General features: G+C 42.6%; 1 protein-coding gene across 2 annotated transcripts in view; it reads right to left on the bottom strand.

Annotated features, from left to right (window-relative positions):
• The window catches only part of xpo7 (exportin 7), a 126,254-nt gene that overhangs the window by 93,488 nt on the left and 6,536 nt on the right, over positions 1-26,230 (bottom strand). The window contains exon 1 of one of the 2 annotated variants that reach the window (XM_060909644.1): positions 17,395-17,443. The exons of the other annotated variant lie outside the window; for it this stretch is intronic. Within the exon in view, the coding sequence (XP_060765627.1) occupies positions 17,395-17,397 (3 nt within the window). The 5' untranslated portion in view covers positions 17,398-17,443. Of the gene's footprint in view, positions 1-17,394; positions 17,444-26,230 lie in introns of those variants that run through there. 2 annotated transcript variants of the gene reach the window in all.

Consider the following 26,230-nt stretch of genomic DNA (forward strand, 5'->3'; position numbering starts at 1 on the left):
ACACCCTTTCAAACTTCCCCTCAGCCCAAAAACAGAGGTGCTTCCAAACTTCAATTTATGAATACTTTACTTTTTATTTAAATTACATTTTAAACTTACTTAAATTACTTTTATTTTTTATATCTATTAGTAAGTCGTTTTTTCGCCGACCTGCGACAATCTTCTGCGAGTCACGCAACGTCCACACTCGCCACTGGCAGAGCATTCATTTCTTTTAAGCGGTCGCCATTCTGGTTGCGACGCGGGAAGCGAATCTGTAAACAAGCAGCTCATTGGCTGGCTAGGTGTGCCACAAGCCAATCACAATCACTTGACCGGAAAGGCATGCAGTGTTGCCAGATTGGGCGGATTTAGGTGCTTTCTGGCTGGTTTTGAACATATTTTGGGGTGGAAAACGTTACAGTATCTGGCAACACTGAGCATCTGCTTGGGCGGAAGCCTTCTGCGGCAGTTACATTTTGACACACGAGCAATGTTTCACTATAAAAATTCCGTAATTTCCATCTGTTTTCCGTGATCACAGAAAATCATTGGCCCTATGAGAGTGAGACAGTGAGAGAGCCACCCCCCCAAAAAAAAATCTTAACGGATTTACACGATTTGGAAAAATGACTTTTTCAGAACCGAAAAAAACAGAGCTTCCGGCTCAACAGTATTATTTTAAGAAATAAAACAATCTTTGGATATACATTTGTTCATTTTTGCATACATATTACTCATTCTCTGCAGTGGTCTGAATTATTTGTTATTAAATAGTTAATGTAAGTAAATAAGTCAAATTTACTACTTTAAAAATACATTTAAAAAAAATCGTGGGTGTATCGAATCGTGGGTCAAAAATCGCGATACGAATCGAATTGTGAGTTGGGTGTATCGTTACAGCCCTAATCATTATATGTTTACATTCTTCATCTACTACTCGTTAAAATTGTCCATTTGCATCTGTGTAGCCAGACAAACTTAGCTTACGGAAGGAAGCACTTGAATTAGCCTACAACCAACTAGTCTCGCTGAAACTACATGTAATGTAGTAAGCAGTCCCCAGCATAACGTAGGCTGCAGTCATTTTTAAATCCCCGTCTGGAAACGTTGCGAATGTGTCAGTAGTTCTACTCGAACAGTAGAAATGACAGCCATACAGAGAGGTGGTCAAGGGAAGACGAAATAAAACGTAGTGTGTGTGTTCTGTAGGCTAGCGCAAGCCTACTGGCTATTTGTTATGGTGATGAGTAAACTTCATGACGTGACTCGTGCTCAAAAAGCGCATTGCACTTGTATACGTTAGGTAACTTTATAAAGCGCTATTTGAACATTTAAACAAGCCAGGTGTGATATGGTGCTAGTCGGCTATGTAATACCGTAGGGAGTTTGTCAGGCGCTTGTTGTGGGCTCAGTAATTAATTGTGTCGTGGATGCACACTTGCTTGGATAAATGCTAATGAACGAAATACATCAATTAAACTCTTGACTTAAATGTTCTTATGCTACTTCACATTGCGCTGTAATGTACTCCACTAGTATTTATAATTCTTGCGCAAGTGATTCTCCTCGCTAGCACTTCCGATTCGGAAAGCGATATACTCTTAAAGGAGCAGAGCCGTAGATGGTTACTTGTTAAGTTGTTACATAATAGGGAGTGATAGCCGACTTTATGTTTGATTTTAGTTTTTAAAAAATGCTGCAGGCAGCTCCCTACACTGGATTTGTTATTTAAAAACTACTTGAAGTTGGTAAGTCTTACTTAGTTCTTAGTGTAAAAGAATCCAGAGTGTATTTTCATTTATTTTCCACTGAAAATGGTGAGCTGTAATATAGTAGGGAGCAGGGCTCGAAATTAACTTTTTCCTCTTTGTGTCCCCCAGTGGTCCCGAATTCTGTGTTGTATTGTCCCGAATGGAAGCAAGAGTGTCCCCATTTTTTTCCTCTCTGAAATAACCAGTGGTTAATGTTATCATATGAAGTTACTATTATATTTGTAACTATGCGATTTTGAACCCTTTATATCATTTTTACAATAAGTCACAAGACACAAGCGACACATGTCCTATGGACCCTTTTCACGTGACGTCATGACAAACGCGGCCGCCATTTTGGACATGTACTACCAGTAGTTTACCACAGCCAGCATTGAGGAACGGCAGCAAAGAAAGTGTTTATTTTCAGCAAGACTTCCATCATGCCACTATATTGTCGTGCACCTGGATGTAGTAACCATCAACAAACAAGGCAAGGGTTATCATTTTATCGGATCCCGACGGAGAAGATGGATAGTGGCCATTAACAGATTGGCAGCCCTCGGCATACCAACGCTTGTGTAGTGACCACTTTGTTGGAGGTAAGACGAATAAAATTAGCCAGAAAAGGCATTACATTGCTGTTAACATTCTGTGGCGCGAGTGTGTAACCAAATAGGCTAAAATAACCCATTGTAACCTCTTTGTTCTTCTGTAGTAGCTATTGTTGACTAGCTAATGTCAACAACATCATTGCTACAGTAACATACCAGCTACGTTTACGCTCAGTCATTTGGATGACTGTTAAAACCTTTCAGTCTCAAGTTTTTCCTTTACTGTATTTACTAGTTTACTGTAATTATGATCCGGCAGCTATTTACACCGGATCCAGTGTAAATAGCTGCCGGAGCCAACGTCCGAGAATTAAGCAGTGCGCTCCGGCCTGCTCCCGGAGCGCTCCGGCCTGCTCCCGGAGCGCTCCGGCCTGCTCCCGGAGCGCTCCGGCCTGCTCCCGGAGCGCTCCGGCCGAGGTTCCGGAGCTCGCTCCGGCTTGCTCGCCCTCAAATTAAGCGGCTTGCCCCGGAGCAAGCCGGAGCGCGCTGCTTAATTTGAGGGCGAGCAAGCAAGACCGCGCTGCTTAATTTGAGGGCGAGCAAGCCGGAGCAAGCTCCGGAACCTCGGCCGGAGCACTCCGGGAGCAAGTCGGAGCGCACTGCTTAATTTGAGGGCGAGCAAGCCAGAGCGCGCTGCTTAATTCTCAGACGTTGGCTCCAGCAGCTATTTACACTGGATCCGGTGTAAATAGCTGCTGGATCATAATTACAGTAAACTAGTAAATCCAGTAAAGCCGGAGCGTGCTCCGGAACCTCGGCCGGAGCACTCCTGGAGCAAGCTGGAGCGTGCTCCGGAACCTCGGACGTTGGTGTGTATGTGTATGGCGATGGTTTTTTAACGACATAGGTATACAGATCATGTGGGCCGAAGTCAGGTAAAGACGAGGGCTTCGTCTCGTGAAGGTGTTTTCTGTATCTCGCTCCTTTTTCTTTTATGTTTTTCGTTTGTCGCCTTCCTCGCATTCAAACTGATTCGAGCCGAAGTCCACTACATGTCCAAAATGGCGGTCGCGTTTACGAAGGTCACGTGACTGAAAAGGGTCTATACATCATCTACTTCAAAATTACAGTTATTGCATTTTCAGTTTATTAAACTTTGGCGATCTCACTGTATGAATAGATACCCGTTTATTTAAAGGGGCCAACTAGCTCATTCAGAAAATGTTTCAACTCCTTACATCTGCAGTACACTTTAGTTGAAAATAAGACCCCTTTTATGTTCATTTCATCTACTTATACCTTGAATATCTGTTGGCACTTATAAGGCCAACTTATAATTTTCACCATTACCGTTATCCATAGCCCTGCAATGACCTGGCGACTTGTCCAGGGTGTACCCCGCCTTTCGCCCGTAGTCAGCTGGGATAGGCTCCAGCTTGCCTGCGACCCTGTAGAACAGGATAAAGCGGCTACAGATAATGAGATGAGACCGTTATCCATTTTTATGAACTTTCCGTTATCCATTACCGTTATCCATTTTATGAACTTTCCGTTACCCATTTTATGAACTTTTGCTGCCGAAACGTGGGTGCAAATGTTAGCAACATCAACATAGTGCCAGGTCCGAGCCTAGTTGTGCTGCTGACTGACTAAACTTTCTGAACTAGAAAGACACCAAGAAAACTCACTTATTCTGTTGAACGGTATCTTCCGTCAATATCATCCACATCATTCCTGTTGTATTTTATAACGTGTCTAACAGTGTTCATTCAGTTCATTCAGTTGCTAGCGTTGCCTGCAGACCAGGCGATGACACTTTGGATCCTGAAGGTCCCGGAGACGTTATGTCTGGGCTTTCAGTTTCTTCCCCGCGGTCAGTCCGCTTCAACCACTTCAGCATTTTTGTTCTGGCAAGAGTCGGCGCAGCGTGTGCGGCAGCAATTCCATTCCAAGTCCATATAATGCGGACTCCGGCAGAAGATTCTAGAACAGAATGCGCTGCTCTGTAGCCTACGGATGCAGGTGCATCGAAAGTGTAGCTACTATGTATTTTTCGCTGTTAACGTTTTAAAATTAAAATTGACAAATTAGGTGAATGTCTACGTATGTGTTACGGCTTTGTAAATAATATTAATGTAGAACTTTTTTCTAGATCTATTTTTTTCCATTGTCCCGGGATTGTCCCAGATATGATAATTTTGTGTCCCGATGACATTTTTTATGGTCCCCGGGACGTCGGGACACCGTTAGTTTCGAGCGCTGGTAGGGAGTGATTTTATTTTTTTATTGGTGAATATTTATTTTATTATTATTTTATTTCTCATTTTATTCTAACTAATGTTTGACTATTGTACAAAGGCTGCTGGCATCTCCCTGCACAAAATTTCATGTTCAATTTTACAATTAAACATACATTTCATGGATATGAAGGTCTGTGTCAGTGTGTGCTGTGTTTAATTTCATGTGAATTATAATGTTTACATTTATCGGTTGCACATATCGGTTATCGGCATCCCAATTCTATAATAATCGGTATCGGCCCTGAAAAAAAACATATCGGTCGATCCCTAGTACATACAGTACATCCCGTCCAGACAGACACGTAGGGTGCATTCGAAACGGGGGAATGCTGACTCAGGAGGACGTCGTTGAACAAGACAGCGAGGTATCAAGAATCATTCAAAACAGATCGAACTCTCATTTCCTGTAGGTGAAGATGCTTTCTAACTCCCCCCCCCCATTTGAAGGCAACATCGATGAATCATCCACGCTGCCTGTTCAGCCCTGATCACACTACAGCTCACGATGGGTTTGTGAATACTTGAAAAACTAGTAGCGTCACCAATTGTACAATGCACGACGAATGTTCTCAAAGCTTCACGAATTGTTTTTTGGTGCATCTTCGCCTCCTGAGTGGCCAAAAACTTTGAAAATTTTCAATGCGTGCATCAAGTATTTGGGAATACTTCCCAAAGCTTGGGGAACGTTCACCAAGCCTCTTGAGATGTTATTTATCTCGAATCTATATCCCCGATGCTGGCGGGAGCCTCGGCGACACATCAGTAAGGCACAGCCTAACCTTCATCAAGACTTAAAGTGCATATCACGGGTAAATTCAGGAGCAAGATCAATGTAATTCTCCTATTTTATATTAAACTTTGGTCAAATATCTGTCACACTTTGCGCAATTTTTTTTTTACCTTGGGCAATACCAGAAAAATTCAGTTGAAATCAAGCCCATTTGAGGTGAATTGGTCCGCCTCTGAAAAAACTTGGCATTTGGATTTCCCGGGAAACATTGATTTTCGTGACGTCGCGTGTGGGACGCCTCCTTCTGAATCCTACATCAGCGTTGGTTTGTTTATGAGAAAACGACCTGGTGGTTTTCTGCAAATTTCTTCAACGTCATCACGTAATTATTAAAATGGTTAATAGATGTATCGTAGGAGGGTGTAGCAACACCAATCTTGATGGGATTAGTACTCATCGTTTTCCAAAAGACCGAACAATGAGGGAGAAATAGGAGCGCTTCGTGCGAGGCTCCCGGAAGCCGAGGACCAAGCAGAGTCGAGAAAAAGACCAAGAAAATCAGGTGGCACGGTGGTGTAAGTGGTTAGCACAGTCACCTCACAGCAAGAAGGTTCTGGGTTCGAACCGGCGAGGGCCTTTCTGTGTGGAGTTTGCATGTTCTCTCCATGTCTGCGTGGGTTTCCTCCGGGTGCTCTGGTTTCCCCCACAGTCCAAAGTAGGGATGTTAACCGATGACCGTTTGACCGAATCAACGTCAACCGGTTAATTTTTTTTTGGTTGTCGGTTAAAAAAAAAAATCAATCGTTTTGAAGCTGCCGATTTTGGAGTGGAGAACCTGGAATTCTGTGTTGTAAACGCTTGGGGCGTGCCATGCGGTGTAAGGACGACAGCTGACAAATCAGAAACACCCATTCAGTCATGTCCCGCCCTCCCACCCCAGTTGAAGACAGCTGCCATTCAGTGAAAGAAAAGTCTCAAAAAGTATCAGGCTAGACTTTTTAGCTTACAAATTACTATTCTGTTTTTTTTTTTTTATTATTATTAGAAGGCACATGGAGTTTCGTCCTGCCTTGGCCAGTGCATTCTGAAAGTACGTTTCGGTCTGTAGCCAACAATGCATGTTATTGCAGATCAGATCTCTCCACACAAACTAAAGGCGCCGACTTTTGGAGGGAAGGGGAGGGAATGAAATGACAGCGGTGTCTGGAGGGGGAGTGACAAACGCAGCTTTTATGTCTGTGAGCCAAGTCGGTGACGGCTTCAGAGCAACTTCAATACCATGCAGTAACGGCGTTATAACGATTGTAGCTAATTAATTAGATTACCCGGCGTTATACCAGCCTTTATTTTAATGCCGTTATTCCCATCACTGAATGTTGTGTACTTCTTCTAGCACTTGACTTTATTTTCAACGCCATCATGGCCAACTGAAACCGTCTCTAAGCTGGAGCCATTTGTCCTCCGCTCCAATACAAACCCCTCGACATCAGTGCCGCGTTTGACTAACGCTACGTTCACACTGCAAGGCTTAATGCTCAATTCCGATTTTTTTGTGAAATCCGATTTTTTTGTGAGGTCGTTCACATTAACAAATATATGCGACTTGTATGTGATCCTCAGTATGAACGAAAAGCGACCTAAAAGTGTTCCGCATGCGCACTGCAGGATACGACGACGTCACACGCAGTGAGCATGGCCAGTGTTTACGGAAGTAAAACCGCCCGGTTGCGGTATGACCCATCCAATCTAGCTTGAATAGCTGCATCCCCTCCAAATGGAAATCAGCTCCCTAACCTCTGCGTCCTTCCATTGAGAAGATTCAGAAACTTCACAGCCCGAAGCGTCCCTCGCACTGATGTCATGCGCAGGGGCGCAGATACGTTTTTTGAACTGGGGGGGACAAAGCTACCAGCAAACCAACCCCAACCCCGATATGCCTGTCAAACTTGTTGTTAGTAACCACAGCAACCAAGCTCGAGCTCGCAACCTGTGCAGTCTGCGCAGCTCAACCAACCGAATATCAGTCTTTGTTTTGTTTTATGTGAGTTGTTGCAACTATGTATACACTGCTGTGCACCTTAATAAACCGAATGGTAATTAGTCTTTTGATTTTTCCGTGAGGTTTGCCTTATGCAAAGAAAGACAGCATAGACGTTTTTTCCTCCCTATAAGTGGGGGGGACCGAACGAGGTGAATTTAAATATGACTCGTCCCACCCTCTATCTGCGCCCGTGATTATGCGCCATGTTGTTGTAACTTCTTTGAGAGACCCGCCGCCTACTTCAGTGCAGAATAGTGACGTTTGTGGCTTGTTGATGACGTGTAAGTCGGATGAATGCGACCTGGCGGTTCAGACTGAAGTCGCATATGAAAAGAGCGGATAGGAATCGGAATTAGCACCACATATCCAAACGGCCTGGGTCGGATTTGAAAAAATCGGATCTGTGTCGTTCATATTGTCAATAAAAGATCGGATACAGGTCACATATGGGCGAAAAGATCGGATTTGAGTCACTTCAGCCTGCAGTGTGAACGTAGCATAAATGTTTCGCGCTGTAGAAAAGGTAATGTGAGTGGAGGGCAGCGACTGGGACTGAACGTGCGGATGCTCGCGGTTAGATTTAGAATAGATTCTAATAATTCCAATTCTAGAATTTTAAACTCATAGGTTAACCGACTTTTTTTTTTTTTTATTATTGCTTTATTGGGCATGACTTCTCACATCAAATTACAAAAATACAAAAATAAATGAGCAAAAAAAAAAATAATAATAATAAAAATAAATAAATAAAAAATAACTGACAAGAAAGCCACCCAAAGGGGTTGGCACGAACGGGACCCGAAAGTACCCATGCGAGGCACCGCCCAAATAATTAAAACTATGTATAAATGAATAAACACAATTAAGGTAAGCTAAAAAAGGACAATTAACATGATACAGATATTAAACTCCAACGATGACAAGGGCACGATCTCACAAACGACCAAGTGCACGGCCGATCGACATCGAAAGTGTTTTCCAGAAGGTGGAACAAGGTTTGCCTGATGTAGGTTTGAAAAGAGGTCGGAGTAGAAAAACAGATTTTAGGGGCATAGTTACAAGTAGAGTTCCACAGTTTGACAAATTCTATTAAAATAGGAAGCCTGAAAAGTAGACGTTTTGCAGGAAGGAGTCTTCAAATTTAGCGAGTTGCTCTGTCTTGTACGGCCGTGTGACACAAATGACACAAAGTTATGTACATTTAGATTGGTATGTCCGTACAAACATTTGTAAAAAAAAATACTAGGTCTTTCAGTTCCCTATCATACGCTAATGGTAGAAGATCAAGCTTAAAAAGCCTGTCCTTGTAGGACATCTCACTGACTTTAACCGGCTAATGAGGCTCGGTGGTCGGTCAAGATTTTTTTTTCGGTTTTCGCCATCCCTAGTCCAAAGACATGCGGTTAGGTTAATATAGGTGCCTTGAGCGAGGCACCTAACTCCCAACTGCTCCCCGGGCGCTGTTAGCACGGCTGCCCACTGCTCTGGGTATGTGTGTGTGCTCATTGCTCGTGTGTGTTCACTGCTTCAGATCGGTTAAACGCAGAGAGGAAATTTCACAAGTGTGTGATAAATAAAAGGTGTGCTTTCTTTCTTTTTCTTTCAATTCACAAGTTGACTGTTGCCAGGGTAAGAAATAATTCTGACATCTCATTACATTCTTCATCCAAAGGTGAAGTAACATTGCACTCAGGTGACAATTCCATATTTCAATGCAAAATCGCTAGCTGCTAAACTTGGTCTACACAGGCTGTGCACTGAAACCGTGCAAAGCTCGTGCAGCCTGCTGGCGCTTCCGCAGGTGACGTCACAAATCTGGCTCCAGACTCCCCTGGGATTTTTCCAGACGCGTTTTGTTTTTTTTCTGCTGTAGACAGATGGCCTTGTGCAAAATTACCCTTCTGGATGAGTGTGTAAAGGGACATACTTTCATATAAAAAAAACGAAATCGGTCCAGGATACGCACTTTAAAGTGCATTTACATTCGGGGTGAAGAGTTCATGAACATTTGGCAAAATGCTTGGTGACTGTTAGACAACGTATTTGTGATCGCTGCTGATTGTTGAGACCTATTGAGCAAGGCATCGGTGATCATTTTCCTGCCAGACGCCGACACGTACAAAACTCTCAAGCACACCTTGAAGGAAAAACGCCAGGCGTTTATTCTGGATCTCTTTACACCCCGGATCTGTCCTCTGTACATGTCCAAACCATCTCAATCTCACCTCCTTCACTTTGTCTCCAAGCCGTCCTACATGCCCGGTCCCTCTCGTATTCTCATTTCTCATCCTGTCCAACTTTGTCACTCCCAATGAGAACCTCAACGACCTCCAGTTCAGTTCACCTCACTTCCTGTCTTTTTGTCTCCAAACCATCTTACTACTGTCTTGGACACTCTTGCTGGTGACCCTCTGTCCCAAATCACTCCTGACCCTCTCCTCCATCCATTCCAACCTGTTTGCACGCTCTTCTTCTGCGTTTGCCATTACCAAGATCTCCGTTATTGAAAAAAAAAAAAAAAAATTCCTTTAACTTAACCCTCTGGGGTCGAGAGCTTCGCTGGTGGAGCTCGGCAGGTTTAGAATGAGGTGGTCATGTATTGAGAAATATCTTCACGAGTTTATCATACAAGCATGATAAATATATTGACAAACTTTATACTTTACACTTTCCTACTTGCCCACTGCCAAATAATATAGTTTTTAAATTATCTGAATTAGATGAAACCTAAAACTTGTCACCTTACTTAGTCACACCGGAGGCAGAGCGCTGAGCGCCCACTTACGCGTTCATAAAAGACTATCATGCCGTTACCATATGAATAATCACTTTCACTCATTTGGTTTCGATTGGTTTCTCTTTCAGGGCGGGAACGCCCACCGTAAACAGAATAAAAGCTGTCAGACATGGTTTAGGTTATTTGGAGGCAGGGCTTTGAACCAGAATTTTTTTCCTATTGGTTCGTTCCGAACAGAAACGCAATTTTAACGTTTCCGGTTTTGGGTTCCACCATTAAATAGACGTTCCTGAACCGGTTAGAACAACAAAATTCCGTTCCCGGAACGGTTAATTACGTTCCCTGTCAGCTGTTTAACAAATGGCTATAAAATTATGTCTCTGTCTCATCCAGCTTAAGCCAAATGTAGGCTAATTCTATTACAACCTTCATTAAATAAGACAAGAAATAATTCAAAACAATTATTTCAAATGTTGGCGATTTGGATTCTCAGTATGTCTTCCCATCTACACAAACAGAAAAAGTGCCAAAAATGAAAGATAATTCGTTTAGTGTGTTACCAAAGGCTAGTCAGGCCGTATGCATTGATGGGCTAACAGAGGTTAACGTCATTTAATGTTCGCCAGCCTCTCATTAACGTGGACAAATATATTGATATCGTGTTTGAAATTGACGTTTTTGAATAACGATAGACTGCAATATTTACCTCTTATTTAAGATGTGGAGACGTGATAGTAGTCCACCCTCCCGCTCTCTCCATTCAGTCAGCGAACGTCACACAGGAAGTGAACCCCAGCGGGTCATAGAAACTTGTGCAGGAGAAGAATGACTTTTATTTGTAGGCTACGGAAACTTTGAGGAACGAAATAAAAACCGGTATTAACCGGTTACCATTATTTTTAATAAGCGTTTCTGTTCCGGAACATAAAAAATAATTAAGTTTCTGGTTTTGTTTCTGTTCCATGTGAAATAGAAAAAGTTCCTGGTTTTCGTTTTCGTTCCTTGAACCGGTTCAAAGCCCTGTTTGGAGGTAAAAAACTTGTTGCAAGACGGCACACGGATTTTATACGCTTCGGATGATTCAGAACCGCAATTCAATTTCAGAACAGCGAATCAATTCATGATCCAGGACAGTGATTCAATTCAATCTTGAGAACTGCGACACTGATGAACGGTGTCTTTTTTTTTTTTTTTAAACTTCGACTCGATCCAGCCAAAGATCAATTTGAGTAAGTGTAAATATTTCTTCCATTTCTGATGAGCAGATCGATTGATACGCGTGCGCTGTAGTGCATACGCAGGAAAAATGACTCAGCAGTTTTTCCAGAGTTAAACGTATTCTCCTCAAACATAGTTAATTTTGCTCTATTTTGAGAGAGAGTAAAATCTGGAGTTGGAGCAAAATTATAGAGTAATTGTGTAACACAGTGTCTCCCAACCACTGTGCCGCGGCACATTAGTGTGCCGTGAGAGATCATCAGGTGTACCGTGGGACATTATCCAATTTCACTTAATTGTTCCGAAAATTATTTATTTACTGCAAAATAATTTGTCTTCGTTCGTCTATGCCAGTGACATACAGTATGGACCCTTTTCACGTGACGTCACGACAAACGCGGCCGCCATTTTGGACATGTACTACCAGTAGTTTACCACAGCCAGCATTGAGGAACGGCAGCAAAGAAAGTGTTTATTTTCAGCAAGACTTCCATCATGCCACTATATTGTTGTGCACCTGGATGTAGTAACCATCAACAAACAAGGCAAGGGTTATCATTTTATCAGATCCCGGTAGATGCTGACCGACGGAGAAGATGGATAGTGGCCATAAACAGCGAAGATTGGCAGCCCTCGGCATACCAGCGCTTGTGCAGTGACCACTTTGTTGGAGGTAAGACGAATAAAATTAGCCAGAAAAGGTATTACATTGCTGTTAACATTCTGTGGCGGCGAGTGTGTAACCAAATAGGCTAAAATAACCCATTGTAACCTCTTTGTTCTTCTGTAGTAGCTATTAGCTAACGACATTAGCTAGCGTTGTGTTCCTTTGCTGTTGGTAGACTGTAGGACAGATCAGAGGCAGTGTCCTACAAACAGCGCTTAATTTGAGGGGGAGCAAGCCGGAGCGCGCTCCGGAACCTCGGGCGTTGGCTCCGGCAGCTATTTACACTGGATCCAGTGATCTGACACCTCTTTTGACTATGTAACAAAAAAAAAAAATTAAATAAAAAAATGCAAGTTTATTTAGTGTTAATGTCTGATTTTGATATCTGTCTTGTTGGTGATTTCTCTCATGAAACGACATCCACAAAATATCTGCAGATGAACTTAATTTGCAGTGTTATTACAAAACATGCCCAGAAGCGCAGCGCCGCGCCCCCCTCCCCCCCTCTTTTTTTCCGCACCGGAGCCGCTCATCCTCTGCGCTCCGGGACCTCCCACTTTACAAATTAAGCACTGCCTACAAATAAGTGTTCAAAACAAGAGGAACATGTATTTGTCTTTTAAATCCAGGCCGTTCCCTGTAATCTGTAACAACGGTTGGAGAAAGTAATGGCAAATAGTGAGTGCACAAGCCATAGAAGGTAAACTGTACACAGCGCCAGGGCAGTGTGATGGTAAACGTCGTTCTCTAAGCCTGCTAACCTCAATTTTTGAAAATACCTCTCCCTCTTCTCGCCCTGTAAATGCCCTACGTCGCTGGATAGTGAAGGTGTTTTCTGCATCTCGCTCCTTTTTCTTGTATGTTCTCCGTTTGTCGCCTTCCTCGCGTTCAAACCAATTCGAGCCGAAGTCCGCTACATGTCCAAAATGGTGGTCGCGTTTACGAAGGTCACGTGACTGAAAAGGGTCTATAGCTAGTGACCGGCAGAGCAATTAAATACTCTTCCAATAGATGGCAGCAGGTAGCTAATTAACCTGTGTATCTACCTGTTGCCATTCAAACAATAGAATTAGTAATGCTTCGGGTGTGACAGCGGTGATAGCGATAGCAGGTATGAGAGTTTTCCGCTTTTCGGAGGAGTTCCGCTTTTTCTGAGTAAAAATCGACCTTTTTATATTATGCCAAATCCGTTGAGATTTTTTTTTTCATTTATTGAGGGGGTTGGGGTATGTTCCTTCGTGATACTCAAGCGTAATTCATTCCTACGACAATGTTACATGTTTACATTTTTGCTATCTTTAGTCTCGCTAAGTCTCGTGGTAGAATACGTGTTATTTACAATGTAATTGGCCAAAACATCGATGGCGAGAGCATGATAGCCAACCATGACAGTTCTTACAAAAGAGAGGACTGACAAGCTTTTGTCTTTGGCCAAAAAGCTGAAGTTGTTGAAATGATTAAATAAAAATGAGAAGTGACTGTGAACTATAAATAATTGTATAAAGTGTACATAGACATTATCCCATAAACTTAGCATTCGTTTGATTTAATACATTGAACATGTATATGATGGTCAGTAAATCTGAATTAATGCTGACAGTTTTGAAAACTTAAATATTTCAAAAGACTTCTTGAAGAAATCATATGCAACTAATGAGGACATAAGGCCAATTTATGCCGACAACCCAGTCCTCGCAGACGGCGTCGCAGAAAGCGTCTGCGTAGCCCCCCCACCTTCGCAGACGCTCTGCGTGCACCACCCAAAAATTGTGACCACCGCAGAAGCCTCGCAGACAGCGTCGCAGACAAGAGGGCTCTGATTGGTCCACTCTACATCCGCTGTACACGCACTTCCGCTTCCCTACTTTCCCGGTTTGGTTTGTTTTCACGACCGGCATTTTTAAAAACACGAGCGAAGATGGAGCAGCACGAAGAGCGGTTGATTGAGGAAGTACGTACATCTATACGACTCCAGTTCTAGTCATTATAAAAAAAAAAAAGTTCTAATCATAAGTAACCGGAGGATAAACACTCCACTAACCACACCCACCAACTACTCCTAGCGACTTCGCGCCCCCTTGCGTTGTGCCGGTGAATAACATCGCGCACGCCTATTACTCCCCGCTCAACAATAAATTACAACTGTCTGCGAAAAGCTATCTGCGAAAGCCTTGTCGCAAGAGCATGCAGAAGCCTATAGGGAGAAAAGGTCAGTCACCCTTAGAAATTTTATTTAATATATGAACATTTTGATAATTAATAGAACTTACGTTTAATGTGAATTTAGTTTGTCATTTTTGTTGATCATGAATTATAACCATACCCTTGAATGTAGAATGTGATTTTATTTTGAATTCAAACAATACTCCTACTGATTTGAAACATATTTTTATGTAAATATATAAAAAAGACAACAGATTTTTTTTTTTATCTACTACAGCTCAGATTGCAGGAAAAGTGGTTTGTAAGGCCTTATTTTTCAAAATTTTCCTGGGGGGGGCATCCCTCCCAGACCCCCAGTTGGCTTTGGCTTATATATGGGCGGCACGGTGGTCTAGTGGTTAGCGCTGTCGCCTCACAGCAAGGAGGTCCGGGTTCGAGCCCCATGGCTGGCGGAGGCCTTTCTGTGTGGAGTTTGCATGTTCTCCCCGTGTCCGCGTGGGTTTCCTCCGGGTGCTCCGGTTTCCCCCACAGTCCAAAGACATGCAGGTTAGGTTAACTGGTGACTCTAAATTGACCGTAGGTGTGAATGTGAGTGTGAATGGTTGTCTGTGTCTATGTGTCGGCCCTGTGATGACCTGGCGACTTGTCCAGGGTGTACCCCGCCTTTCGCCCGTAGTCAGCTGGGATAGGCTCCAGCTTGCCTGCGACCCTGTAGAACAGGATAAAGCGGCTAGAGATGATGAGATGAGATGAATCCCATTCCCAGGCATATTCACGAAGCACCCCTCCCAGGATCTCCCTATAAAGGTCTATAAAACGGCTGACAGGAGGGCCATCCAAGCACGTACAAGCAACACACTTGTGCCGAGGCCATTGCTTCAACAATTCTTGTTTGAAATCGTGTTCTACATATTTTCCAAGATATTTGTACCAGTCATAAATGGGGTTAGAACCAGAGACAATTACAACTTTAAAGGGGTACCGAATATAATACCGTATTTTCTGGACTATAAGCCGCTACTTTTTTCCTAGGTTTTGAACCATGCGGCTTATACAAAGGTGCGGCTATTCTGTGGATTTTTCTTCCACCGCTAGGGGCGCTCTAACCGGAAGTAGAATCAAAAATAAGATAGACGAAAAATCAATGCAAAGAAGAATTAGCAGATAGAACACGCACGACAAATTACTAACTGGTAATTATTTTCAAATCCAGCAAAGATGATTAAAGTGACTTGTGGTTTCAAACAGGAGAAATGAAGGTAAATAAATACCGGTTATTTTCTCTTGGTTCTGTTCCGTTTTAATCAGCAAAGTTGCTGCCGTGTTAAAAGGCACTGTTCGGAAAGAATCTGTTCAGGTACATACATGTACATTTACAGTACAAAATCGTTCTGTACATGCAGTAAATATCTAATTTTTCAACATAGATATCTGCGGCTTATAGCCCGGTGCGGCTTGTATATCTTTTTTTTTTTTTTTAAATAGAGCGGATGCGGCTTATATACAGGTGCGCTCTATAGTCCAGAAAATACGGTATATACAGTTGCTGATGTGACAAAGTAACGTATTCTTAAGTATTCTATCAAATTTATATACTAGAAAACAACGAAATATCTTGGTAATTGTAAATATAATACTTTATACGCTAAACCGCACAAGAGTCGCCATTTTTAAAAGACCGTGACGTCAGCGCTACCCACTGCACTAGCGGAACTCTCCGAAATAGAGGAGATAAGCGTGTAATCATGGCGTCGGGCGCATCAAGTGAAAGCGACAGCTCTGTCGAATCATACGAAGAGATCCCGCAAGACACACTGCAAGCAGGCTATGGCTTAGAAGGGTACCAGTTTGAACCTAGGAGAGGTACTATGTAGTGGAAGTTCATTATGTCGAACTATTAAAGCTATTTTAAGTTCGTTTCTTAAGACAAGGATTTTTTAAGATGTTACCTTGTTGACAGTTTCGGCGAGAATCTTCCGCCTTCTTCAAAACAGTCACCAGGTGTCGAGTGGTGACGTGCCTTATCAGCTGATGTTACGCTACGGAGGCGTGAACGTCCCGCCCAATTTGACAGATAGTTCATGCCTCCTGCTGTCAGGTCGCTCCCCCAGGACACATCTGGTGACCGTTTTGAAGAAGGCGGAAGATTCTCGCCGAAACGGTCAACAAGGTAACATCTTAAAAAATCCTTGTCTTAAGAAACGAACTTAAAATAGCTAGGAGAGGTACTCTCGACTCCGGTGATGAAATAACAGAAGAAAGCTCGGATGACGGCGAGGATGAGACTGATGCTGACCATGGGCATGGCGAGCGTGGGGCAGAGCGTCTGCGTGCAGGTGACACGGCGTGGTGCTCGTGCGGAAAACGTAACGTGGAGTTGCTCACGAGTCCAGCAGAATTTATTTGCTGCAATGAGATAGGCGCCACCCGTGGACTTGCGAAATCGTCGCAAGAGGCAGAAACAGGTATTTCACACGTGCTATTCCCAACCTCAATGAGCCAACACAACTGGGCACGTACACACGTCATGAGGGTTACGCAGAGAAAATGAACGTGCGTTCTGATTGGATAAAATTAATATCATGGCGGGCTGTTCAAACTGCGGAAATAGTTTGCTCGAGCTACTTTCAAAACACTATAACTTTCCAACCTTAGAACAAAAAACTTTTGTAAGTCTTGAATAAGGTTCGTTAATGTGCGTTTTATTGTTATATTTACTCTATATATTGCCCTCTGTTCCCCTTTAATATTTGATGCCATGATATTTTACGACTAGGTTATGATCAGCGATGGGAATAACGGCGTTAGAAATAAACGGCGTTACTTTTTTTAGTAACGAGTAATCTAACTAATTACTTTTTACATCGTTATAACACCGTTCCCGTTACTTACAATAAAATACTAATATGCGTTACTTTATTAAAGCTGTTTTCATCTGGCACGCTGCTCGTTCAGCCTTTCTTTACTCTGCTTTAGTGTGGGGCGGGGAGACACGAGACAACAGCACAGTAAGCCAATCAGAGTAGATTTGGACAACATACGTAGGTAGGCCACGCCTACTGCACTACTGCGCGCTCTTTCAATCAGAAGACACAGCGATGGCGAGCGGTCAGCCCAAGACTGCGCTTTCAAACTGGAAATACAGCCATTACTTTTCATTACTTGAAATAAAAGGCAAAAATGTGTACGTGCAATGCACAATATGTCGAGCAGGGTTTTTTTCTAGAAAAATTTAGTATGAGGGCGCTCACCATGGCGAGGGAGCGGGAGATGGTGCCGGTTGTCCCCCCCCCGCCGTGGAAAGCCTTTGAAAAATGCTCCAATGGGACATTCTGAGGCCATCTGAGGGGGAAATTGTAACAAATTGTCTGTCAACATTGAAAAAGAAAGAAGTAAGGCCAAAAAAAAAAAAAAAAAAAAAAAAAAAAAAAGTGTGTTTCCGGTAACATGAAATACTAAAATAAGTTCTGTAGGTAGGAAAGTATTTTTTTTTCTTAATTTTTTTTTTTTTTATTTTGTTCGAAAAAATTAACACAACTAAACATCTTACAAAATAGTATTTTGGCACAGAAACCTTTATACCACACATCATAATAAAATGTGTTTTAAATCTTTAAACGAATAAAAAAAATATATATATATATCGCGAGAGTTCGAGTTATGATCTACGGAAGCGATATTTCATGATATTTTCATGTAATAACGTGAAAACACCTTATCAAGAAATAACGTGAAAATAGCATCCTAGGCTAGGCTACTTCCATTAAAAGCAGACGGCCTCGCCTAGCCTACTGTAGAACTTGGGTCGAGCAAAAACATGGCTGAATCCTGAATGACTCCTATTTGTATAAATAGGGGACGACATAGGCGGCAGAATGTAGTGTTTTTCCCTGCCATGGAAGTGCACTTGTATACTGAAAAGGAAGCAATTTGCATTCCAGCCTTGAATGAGGATTCAAAATGGCGGCTCGGCTCGGTTTATGCAGGAGGGCTGATAGAAGTGGCGAAACATTTTACTTTTTATCGTTTCTTTCACAACTTGAATGCGTTGAAACAAAAAATTATGACAAACTAACGCCGCTTACACTAAAATATCGAGGGAAATTTGTAATAAAAACTTTACGGTCGGCAATTTCGACGCGGAAATTCTCGATCGGTCGGGTTACCGGAAACACACTATTTTTTTTATTTGGCCTAATCTTCTTCTGCCCCGGACAGTCTTTGGCTTTCTTCCGCTTCGTGCCGCGGGATGACATCTTTAAATGCCCAAGTGTCAACAAAAACAACTCGCGAACTACTTCTGTCAAAAGCTCCCGCGCCGGTGGGTGAAAGGTCATTCAGTCTCGAGAAATCTCGCTCTACAAGTCAGCTGACCTTGTATGTAACCCATGTCAAATCTCGCGAGAGCAACCGCGACAAGTAAACAACTAAACAACATGGCGCCCCAGTCTGGAAAACGCCAATTCGGATTATTTTTGCACCGTCTGGCGGTGTATCTACTATGATTGGAATATTTTTGGAGTAATTATAACGTATTCGATGATCAGACACATTGTCACGTAGTGTTGCTGGGATGTTTTCACGGAGTCGGTAAGGGGGCGCACGCCGAGAGTAAGAGGGCGCAGCGCCCCTGTTCCCCCGTTTAGACGAAAGCCTGTGTCGAGGAACAAAGCGTTTGTCCTCGTCAGTGGCCAGTAATTGGTAACAATTTTAATAACTACAAAAATACATTACATTTGATAGATGTCTTCTCACATTGTCCCGCAAAAATATTAATATAGTGTAGATAATGTTACTGATTGGTTCTGTTAAGTGTCCATTTCAGTCATTAAACACATTTAACATTCACTTTTATTATGATTACACTAATTGAATTTGATTTTTTTTTTTTTTTTGGGGGGGGGGGGAACACAAAATGTAACGGAATAATTACTTTCCCTGGTAATTAGTTACTTTAATGACAAAGTAACTCCGTTACTAACTCAGTTACTTTTTGGGAAAAGTAACTAGTAACTATAATTACTTTTTGAAAGTAGCATGCCCAACACTGGTTATGATACCATGAACACCCCGAACAAAACACACTCATTTGCAGGATGCGAAATGAAATACATTTATACTTCTCAACTCATTTGTGAGAACTTTAACACTAACAACCTTAACCCATACACCAAGTTCATATGTAGCTGATGTAAGCATGTGATATCAGGAATTTAAGGAGGATCCACAAATATAGATGTGCTGTATAAAGTAAAAGATAACCATTCACATATGCGCAGCTGCATCCACAAGATAAGATGTCTGCACGAAGCTGGCACACTTTCATTCCCACTAAAACGCGCGCACAAACCCGACTTGAATAAACTCGAAATGTTCAGCAAAGTGTGTTAGATTTATCCTGCACCTGTGTTTGGATGTTAACGTACTGCAGTGCATCGTGGGATTTCATAACCCTCATGCTTTTAGACTGCAAAGTCACCAAAACAGCACTACGCGTACGGCGAACATGGTAAACAGGGCGTGGTCTCCGATATCGAGCCGAAAATTGGAATAAATTCAACAAACTTGTCATTAAAGTGCTGCCAAATTCTCAAATCTGATCAAAATCTGGTCAGAAGGTGTGGATTAATTTTCTACAACAGCAACTCTGACTGTTATAGCTGAAAGGTGAATCGCAGGTTTATACTCGTGCACTCGCTTGAATAGATTAAAGGGGAACAGAAGGCAATATATAGAGTAAATATAACAATAAAAAACACATTAACGAACCTTATTCAAGACTTACAAAAGTTTTTTGTTCTAAGGTTGGAAAGTTATAGTGTTTTGAAAGTAGCTCGAGCAAACTATTTCCGCAGTTTGAACAGCCCGCCATGATATTAATTTTATCCAATCAGAATGCACTAGGGCTGTAACAATATGCGTATCGAAATCGCGATACGCAGAGCCACGATCCGTATCGCGATACAAGAAGGCAGAATCGTGGTACACCCTTTCAAACTTCTCCTCAGCCCAAAAACAGAGGCGCTTCCAAACTTCAATTTATGAATACTTTACTTTTTATTTAAATTACATTTTAAACTTACTTAAATTACTTTTATTTTTTATATCTATTAGTAAATCGTTTTTTCGCTGACCTGCGACAATCTTCTGCGAGTCATGCAACGTCCACACTCGCCACTGGCAGAGCATTCGTTTCTTTTAAGCGGTCGCCATTCTGGTTGCGACGCGGGGAGCGAATCTGTAAACAAGCAGCTCATTGGCTGGCTAGGTGTGCCACAAGCCAATCACAATCACTTGACCGGAAAGGCATGCAGTGTTGCCAGATTGGGCAGGTTTAGGTGCTTTTTGGCTGGTTTTGAACATATTTTGGGGTGGAAAACGTTAGCAATATCTGGCAACACTGAAGGCATGTCTGCTTGGGCGGAAGCCTTCTGCGGCAGTTACATTTTGACACGCGAGCAATGTTTCACCATAAAAATTCCGTAATTTCCATCTGTTTTCCGCGATCACAGAAAATCATCGGCCCTATGAGAGTGAGACAGTGAGAGCGCCCCCCCCAAAAAAAAAAATCTTAACAGATTTACACGATTTGGAAAAATGACTTTTTCAGAACCGAAAAAAACAGAGCTTCCGGCTCAACAGTATTATTTTGAGAAATAAAACAGTCTTTGGATATACATTTGTTCATTTTTGCATACATATTACTCATTCTCTGCAGTGGTCTGAATTATTTGTTATTAAATAGTTAATGTAAGTAAGTAAATGTTAAGTCAAATTTACTACTTTAAAAAAACATTTTTAAAAAAATCGTGGGCGTATCGAATCGTGGGTCAAAAATCGCGATGCGAATCGAATCGTGAGTTGGGTGTATCGTTACAGCCCTAGAATGCACGTTCATTTTCTCTGCGTAACACTCATAACGTATGTATGTGCCCAGTTGTGTTGGCTCATTGAGGTTGGGACGAGCACGTGTGAATCGGAAAGTAGGATGAATTGTAAGCGATCGGCTACACAATGCCACAGTGTGTTGCTTTCGGGTGTAATAACAGGACCGATGGAAAGCATAACGATCCTCCAGACGTGTCTTTTGCGGGATCTCTTCGTATGATTCAACAGAGCTGTCGCTTTCACTTGATGCACCCGACGCCATGATTACACGCTTCTCTCCTAGTGCAGTGGGTAGGGCTGACGTCACGGTCTTTTAAAAACGGCGACTCTTGTGCCGTTTAGCGTACCAACTATTATATTTACAATTACCAAGATATTTCGTTGTTTTCTAGTATATAAATTTGATAGAATACGTTACTTTGTCACATCAGCAACTGTATATATTATATTTGGTACCCCTTTAAGCTGTTACAACAGAAACACTCATACACACCACGCAATCTAAGACTAATGAAACGTTAATATTTAACATTTATATTTTAGCATTTTGTAACAGTCAGGAAGTTTCCAAGGACTGAAAGTTTTGTGCTTTCCGTTTTCTCTTTAAAGTTTACGCGGTACAAAATCGCAAAACTCCGCTTTGGACGTGATCAAGAGAAAGTGCCTAAAATTTCACATATAACGCAAGTATTTCGTGTGACAAGTGGGTCCATTTTAGTATAACAAACTATTTGGACGTCCACCGAGGAGTTCGTCGTGGGGTTACAGTGTATTTGAGCAACAAAATATACGTATGGACCCTTTTCACGTGACGTCACGACAAACGCGGCCGCCATTTTGGACGTGTACTACCAGTAGTTTACCACAGCCAACACTGAGGAACGGCAGCAAAGAAAGTGTTTATTTTCAGCAAGACTTCCATCATGCCACTATATTGTTGTGCACCTGGATGTAGTAACCGTCAACAAACAAGGCAAGGGTTATCATTTTATCGGATCCCGGTAGATGCTGACCGACGGAGAAGATGGATAGTGGCCATAAACAGGAAAGATTGGCAGCTCTCGGCATACCAGCGCTTGTGCAGTGACCACTTTGTTGGAGGTAAGACGAATAAAATTAGCCAGAAAAGGCATTACATTGCTGTTAACATTCTGTGGCGGCGAGTGTGTAACCAAATAGGCTAAAATAACCCATTGTAACCTCTTTGTTCTTCTGTAGTAGCTATTAGCTAACGACATTAGCTAACGTTGTGTTCCTTTGCTGTTGGTAGACTGTAGGACAGATCAGAGGCAGTGTCCTACAAACAGCGCTTAATTTGAGGGGGAGCAAGCCGGAGCGCGCTCCGGAACCTCGGGCGTTGGCTCCGGCAGCTATTTACACTGGATCCGATGATCCGACACCTCTTTTGACTATGTAACAAAAAAAAAATAATAATAATAATTAAATAAAAAAATGCAAGTTTATTTAGTGTTAATGTCTGATTTTGATATCTGTCTTGTTGGTGATTTCTCTCATGAAACGACATCCACAAAATATCTGCAGATGAACTTAATTTGCAGTGTTATTACAAAACATGCCCAGAAGCGCAGCGCCGCGCCCCCCTCCCCCCTCTTTTTTTCCGCACCGGAGCCGCTCATCCTCTGCGCTCCGGGACCTCCCACTTTACAAATTAAGCACCGCCTACAAATAAGTGTTCAAAACAAGAGGAACATGTATTTGTCTCTTAAATCCAGGCCGTTCCCTGTAATCTGTAACAACGGTTGGAGAAAGTAATGGCAAATAGTGAGTGCACAAGCCATAGAAGGTAAACTGTACACAGCGCCAGGGCAGTGTGATGGTATGTCTACTTTTAGATTGTGTTAGCTTATCAATGAACACACTCGTCACTCGACGAGTTTCACGTCTTTACGACGGATACTTAAATGTGTGTTAGGTATTACTGTTGCAGTCTAAGCAGTCATTGTAGCAGCTAGATGAGCGAGAACCGAAAGGGTCTGTGCCATAAACCGCTATTTCTGTACAGCGTTGCTAATGTGTCGTTACTGTTATTTCTCCCTCTGCTCGCCCTGTAAATGCCCTACGTTGCTGGATAGCGAAGGTGTTTTCTGCATCTCGCTCCTTTTTCTTGTATGTTCTCTGTTTGTCGCCTTCCTCGCATTCGAACCAATTCGAGCCGAAGTCCGCTACATGTCCAAAATGGTGGTCGCGTTTACGAAGGTCACGTGACTGAAAAGGGTCTATAGTTCATAGTCAGTCCGTTAATGATAGCTAGCTAACAAAACGAAAATCAAGAGTAGCTACATATAACAGTTATTCCATGAAATCGAGTCGTACATGAGCTGATCGCTGACGAGGCGCGTAGCACCGAGTCGGCTATACTCCATGTACGACGAGATTGAGTGGAATAATGGTTTTATTCTATCCCATCCACAGTCACTGGATTTTGAGAAACAGAGCATTTTTATTTTTTTGCAAATTTGATAAACTAGATAGAACTTGACGCCAACGGCGTCGATGGGGATGCCTCCGCCTGGTAGACTAGACGCCTTATTAAGTTGTGATTTGGGGATGGACATTTGACTTCACAGTAATCTTGGCCTGTGACCTTTTAACCTCAAAATCTAATCAGTTCATGTTTGTCCTAAAGCGCACAAATGGTGAAAGTTTGGTGAAATTCCTTTAATTAGCCTTGGAGATATTGTGTTCACAAGGTTCTCGGACAGACATTTGACCTCACAGTGACCTTGACCTTAGACCTTTTGATCTCAAAATCTAATCAGATCATCTTTGTCCACAAATGCACAAATGGTGAAAGTTTGGTGAAATTCCTTTCATTAGCCTTTGAGATATCGCGTTCACAAGGTTTCGGGACGGATGCACGCGGACAGACATTTGACCTCACAGTGACCTTGACCTTAGACCTTTTGATCTCAAAATCTAATCAGTTTGTCTTTGTTCCCAAATGCACAAATGGTGAAAATCCTTTGATTTGCCTTGGAGATATTGTGTTCACAAGGTTCTCGGACAGACATTTGACCTCACGGTGACCTTGACCTTAGATCTTTTGATCTCAAAACCTAATCAGTTCATGTTTGTCCCAAAGCGCACAAATGGTGAAAGTTTAGTGAAATTCCTTTCATTAGCCTTCGAGATATCATGTTCACAAGGTTTCGGGACGGACGCACGCACAGACGGACGGACAACCCGGAAACATAATGCCTCCTGCACCTTACGGTGGCGGAGGCATAATAAGACTTTGTACGAAACATCCGACAAAATTTCCGCTTAGAATGTAAAGAAACAGGCGAAATTACATCAGCAATTTTTGAAAAATGCTAACAATAATTTTTTTTTAAAGATATGTTCTTACCATCAAATACTTTTACTCTCAATTTTGTTGCTTTTTTTTTATTTTTTGGGGTTGTGTTTTCGAGTAGAGCTTTTATTTCATCCTCGGTTGGTTCAGCAGCACGCGCCGCCATTTTGTTTTTCTCTACTCACAGTATATGAGCTGATATCCTAGTAGTAGAGTAGCCAATCAGAATGCGCAATTGCTCATATCCAGTGAATGTGCATAGAATAATAAGGATTTTATAGCGAAGCCACGCTGAGGATGGACCAAAACAGACATCGCGGTGGAATCCAGGAGTAACACGGGCTTCCTCCGAGACTCATGAAGCATCCACCCTAATCTTTTCAAACCCCTGCTCGTGTTCCATCACAGGGAGGCGGAACAGTTTCGTCAGGGGGAGATAAAAGGCGCTATCCGCCACCTTCTACATACATGAGCTCACAGATGCCCCGGTTGCTTACAGTCACTGTGACATTGGAACCAGAGCAGAGATCACAGACTTCTGAACTGAACTCGCAATCCCCAGACGGCCATGCGAACGCTTTTCTGCTCACCACTCGTTAGCCAAAATTCAAAATACTTTAAATACCTTAATGACTGCATCATGTGTACAAAGGAAGAAAATCAGCCGCTAAACTATCAAATAAGTCTCATAAGGGGTGTTCACACGGCAACTTTTACTCCGGTGTAGCACCGGGGCTGCCCCGGTAGAGCGTTCACACGGTACAAAGTTATACCGGTGTAGCCCCTGAAAGCTGCTTAAACCGGTGCAAATCTAACCCTGCTCGGGAGGTGGTTTAAGAAATTTACTCCGGAGTAAATGCTAGTTTGCGGGGCAGCACCGATATAAAATGGGACGTCTGAACGCTACAGGGGTAGACTCGCTACGCGTGAGGAGAGTTGATTACATACGGGCATTGCATAATTTGCATCCTGGTATTTTGCGCTTCCAAAATGGCGAATATCAACAACAACAGAACTGCGTGTCTTCCAGTGTTGCCAGATTGGGCGGTTTTAAAGGAACAGTCCACCGTACTTCCATAATGAAATATGCTCTTATCTGAATTGAGACGAGCTGCTCCGTACCTCTCCGAGCTTTGCGCGACCTCCCAGTCAGTCAGACGCGCTGTCACTCCTGTTAGCAATGTAGCTAGGCTCAGCATGGCCAATGGTATTTTTTGGGGCTGTAGTTAGATGCGACCAAACTCTTCCGCGTTTTTCCTGTTTACATAGGTTTATATGACCAGTGACATGAAACAAGTTCAGTTACACAAATTGAAACGTAGCGATTTTCTATGCTATGGAAAGTCCGCACTATAATGACAGGCGTACTAACACCTTCCGCGCGCTTTGGCAGCGCATTGATATCTGAGCTCCATATCAATGCGCTGTCGAAGCGTGCAGAAGGTGTTAGTACGCCTGACATTACAGTGCGGACTTTCCATAGCATAGAAAATCGCTACGTTTCAATTTGTGTAACTGAACTTGTTTCATGTCACTGGTCATATAAACCTATGTAAACAGGAAAAACGCGGAAGAGTTTGGTCGCATCTAACTACAGCCCCAAAAAATACCATTGGCCATGCTAAGCCTAGCTACATTGCTAACAGGAGTGACAGCGCGTCTGACTGACTGGGAGGTCGCGCAAAGCTCGGAGAGGTACGGAGCAGCTCGTCTCAATTCAGATAAGAGCATATTTCATTATGGAAGTACGGTGGACTGTTCCTTTAAGTGCATTTTGGCGGATTTGAACATATTTTGGGCTGGAAAACGTCAGCAGTATCTGGCAACACTGGTGTCTTCATCCACGTTGTTTTCTCAGCGCTTGGTAATGCCATGACAACCGG

The sequence above is a fragment of the Neoarius graeffei genome, chromosome 25 (assembly GCF_027579695.1).
Source record: "Neoarius graeffei isolate fNeoGra1 chromosome 25, fNeoGra1.pri, whole genome shotgun sequence".
In the NCBI taxonomy this organism is placed as follows: Eukaryota; Metazoa; Chordata; class Actinopteri; order Siluriformes; family Ariidae; genus Neoarius; species Neoarius graeffei.